Genomic DNA, 3,263 nt, shown 5'->3' with positions numbered 1-3,263 from the left:
GAATAAATCTTATAATGTCTGCCCCTTTTATCCCCAGAATATATTCAAACAAAACATAATTTGCAAAACAATAATAATAAAAAAATAAAAATAAAAACATCTACTCAAACAACAATTCATATTGCTTCACATTTTACTTTTCCGTGTACCTTCAAAAAATTAGCTTTTATCTGTCTCTTAAATGTAGCCTATCTGGCATTTTTAAGATCATCCTCCAGGCCTTTCCATAATCCTATGTCCTGGATTAAACTATACCCTGGATTAAAGTACATAATTCGCTCAAGCAATTATGAAAATACGGCTTCACAAACATTTCCATCCCCTTAAGATAATAACAACTGTCTCTCTTAACAAAGTTTACCTGAATATTTGAAGGTACATGTTTCTGTGAGCCTTGTACATAAACAGTAAAATATTATAGTCAACCAAATCATAGAATTTCAAATTTTTCAGTTTACAAAATAATATATTTGATGGATGGCTGTAATCTTCTCTAGCAATAATTCTTACGGCTCTTTTATTGACTTGTTTTAACACTAAAGACAGTTTTTATTCTGTTATGACTCACATATTTTTGCAGAATTTATCAGTGGAGCTGAAAGTTAAAAAAAATAAAAAATGGAGATGATAAAAAAAATTGAACTGAACTCCAAATATTTCTTCTACAGCTCATTAATCTAACATTAATTTGATAAGTGATTAAAATGTGTACAACGGCGTGAAGGCTGTTTTGAAAGCTGTTTGAATTGTTGGGAACTGACAGAGTTTCTGGTGGCGAGCTGTTCGACAGGATCGTAGAGAAAGGTTTCTACACCGAGAGAGATGCCAGCCAGCTCATCCAYCAGATCTTAGACGCTGTCAAATATCTCCACGACATGGGGATCGTCCACAGGGACCTGAAGGTATATTAGTTCTCAAAACTCAGWCAGAAAGACAGATAGATTCCAAACCTCTCTGATCCTCCCTGYTTGGTCTTTGCAGCCAGAGAATTTGCTGTATTACAGCATGGATGAGGACTCCAAGATCATGATCAGCGACTTCGGTTTGTCCAAGATCGAGGGAACGGGTAGCGTCATGTCCACGGCCTGCGGTACTCCTGGTTACGTAGGTAAAAAAAAAAAAAAAATCTCCTCACCTCTTTTTGTTTTTTATACAAGCAGCTGGTATCTCGAGCTCTGAGAGGCTCTTCTAGCCACTACTGAGTCAAGTGCAAGTGTTCCACAAGTGCTCTCTTCCTATTTAGTATGACCTGTCAGATCGCGTATCACTAAAAGGTCAAGTTTACTTGAATTTACTCTGGCTGAGTGTCTCCCGCTCTGTAAACATGTAATGTGTGTTTTTCTCGCAGCCCCTGAGGTGCTCGCTCAGAAGCCTTACAGTAAAGCAGTGGATTGTTGGTCCATAGGAGTCATTTCTTACATTCTGTAAGTCACGCTTCATTAATATTGTAGACAAACACCGTTGTTAAACGTAATAATAGTTTATGTGTTTGTCTTATCGCGCTTTCAGATTGTGCGGCTATCCTCCATTTTACGATGAAAACGAYGCCAAGTTATTCGAGCAGATTCTGAAAGCAGAGTACGAGTTTGACTCGCCGTACTGGGATGACATCTCAGATTCAGGTATGACTGAACAACACCTAAGAACAACAAAGGCAAACAGAATTTATTGTTTGTTTGTTTTTTAACTTACACAATCATCTATTTTATTTACTTTTTTGTCAGCCAAAGATTTCATCTGCCACATGATGGAGAAGGACCCTTTGAAGAGATACACATGTGAGCTGGCCCTCCAGCATCCATGGTAGGAAAGTTATTCTTACRTACTTTTTAGTGGTGTCCTGATACCAATACCAGTATTTTTTTACAAGTACTCATACCTGTCCAAAATGCCCTGGGGTTGGATTTATAAAGGATTGCGTGGAAACCATACTAAAAGTGAACATACAGCCAAAAGGCAAAAATGGAGTACGCCACAAAATCAAAAAATTAAAATTTCAGATTTATAAAACCGTGCGTACACATGTTTCTGCGCACTTTTCCTTTATAAATCACAGCTGCACCTCAGAGTTTGCGCACAAGGTCCCGCCTCGGGTTCTACTGTCTACACGCCCACATTCATTCATAAACAGTCGATTCAAAGTACCTCATGAATGTTAAGATGTATTTAAATCAGTCAGCTGATCAATGTAAAAAAATTCGATTGGCCAGTTCAGATACGCACTCCGTCGTGCGTCTGGAGGGTGACTGACAACTGCTCACGTGAACAGATTGTCTGTATTTGACACAGATTATCCCTCATTTTGCAGGTTTACAGATGTTTAGCATAATCCAATGATTTTTTTCAAAAATTCAGCTTCAAATTAATTTTCTCTCAGAGCCTGCAGGACGATAAAAACAATAAATTAAATAAGTCAGATAAAGTTAGAAATAAGTTCTCCCCCGTCCTCCCCCTCCTGCCTGCTCTTTTATCTGCAGCTGACCGTCTCCTCACCCCCCACACATCCCCACAGCCCCGCGCGTGCATGAGAGAAATACGGACTTTAAAAAGTGAACTTTTTATAACATCCACACTGGCGAGGGAACACCCTGCGAGAACCCAAAGCGTGACTTTTGTTGTCGTGCTGTTGAAATGTCTCTTGTCGGGGAGGGGTCTGTGTGGGTCAGGGTCATCTGAGGAGGAAGGAGATGGATGGATGTGTGAACTTTTATTTAAGATGGAAGTTATTTCAAAGGTCCTCATGGCTCAGCAGCAGAAGCATAAATATTAAAGCTGATGATAAAGTTGAATAAAAATCTAAGTCTGTTTATGAAGGTAAATTAAATATCTGACAGTGATCATTACACAGTGTGGCTCTAATTCCTCACTTCACCGTGTCGCAGTTTCCCGTCTCCAAAATGAGCGTACGCATGGGTCAAAACTGGCGTGAGGCACCGCACATTTTCACGTCAAGTTTGGATTTTATAAATCACAACCTTTGCGTGAAAAGTGGCGTACGCAAATTTGTGGGCTCGTTTTGTGCGTATGCAAGCTTTATAAATCGGACCCCTGGTACTTAAAATCGGTACCAGTATTGATGCACGGCTGCTGGTATCAATTGAATACCGTATGTTACAGTTTACATTTCAAGTTGAAACTTTTATAGTTCCATGTTTAAGAAAGTTATACAAGTTAAAAGAAAAAGATTTTTATTTATTTAAAAAAATTCAACTGTCTTCATGTATATTTAATTTGATCCAATCAGAGTTTGACAGTAGCATTCA

At 38.6% G+C, this 3,263-nt stretch overlaps 1 protein-coding gene across 1 annotated transcript in view; it reads left to right on the top strand.

The window, feature by feature from the left end:
• The window catches only part of camk1a (calcium/calmodulin-dependent protein kinase Ia), a 30,993-nt gene that overhangs the window by 15,746 nt on the left and 11,984 nt on the right, over positions 1-3,263 (top strand). Inside the window, exons 5-9 of the mRNA XM_014006256.1 lie at positions 764-902; positions 982-1,108; positions 1,349-1,424; positions 1,510-1,622; positions 1,725-1,803. Of these exons, the coding sequence (XP_013861710.1) occupies positions 764-902; positions 982-1,108; positions 1,349-1,424; positions 1,510-1,622; positions 1,725-1,803 (534 nt within the window). The remainder of the gene's footprint in view (positions 1-763; positions 903-981; positions 1,109-1,348; positions 1,425-1,509; positions 1,623-1,724; positions 1,804-3,263) is intronic.

Source organism: Austrofundulus limnaeus, unplaced genomic scaffold (assembly GCF_001266775.1).
Source record: "Austrofundulus limnaeus strain Quisiro unplaced genomic scaffold, Austrofundulus_limnaeus-1.0 Scaffold35, whole genome shotgun sequence".
NCBI classification, from domain to species: Eukaryota; Metazoa; Chordata; class Actinopteri; order Cyprinodontiformes; family Rivulidae; genus Austrofundulus; species Austrofundulus limnaeus.
The sequence above is the reverse complement of the archived record's forward strand: the minus strand, read 5'-3'. Positions and strand labels throughout refer to the sequence as shown.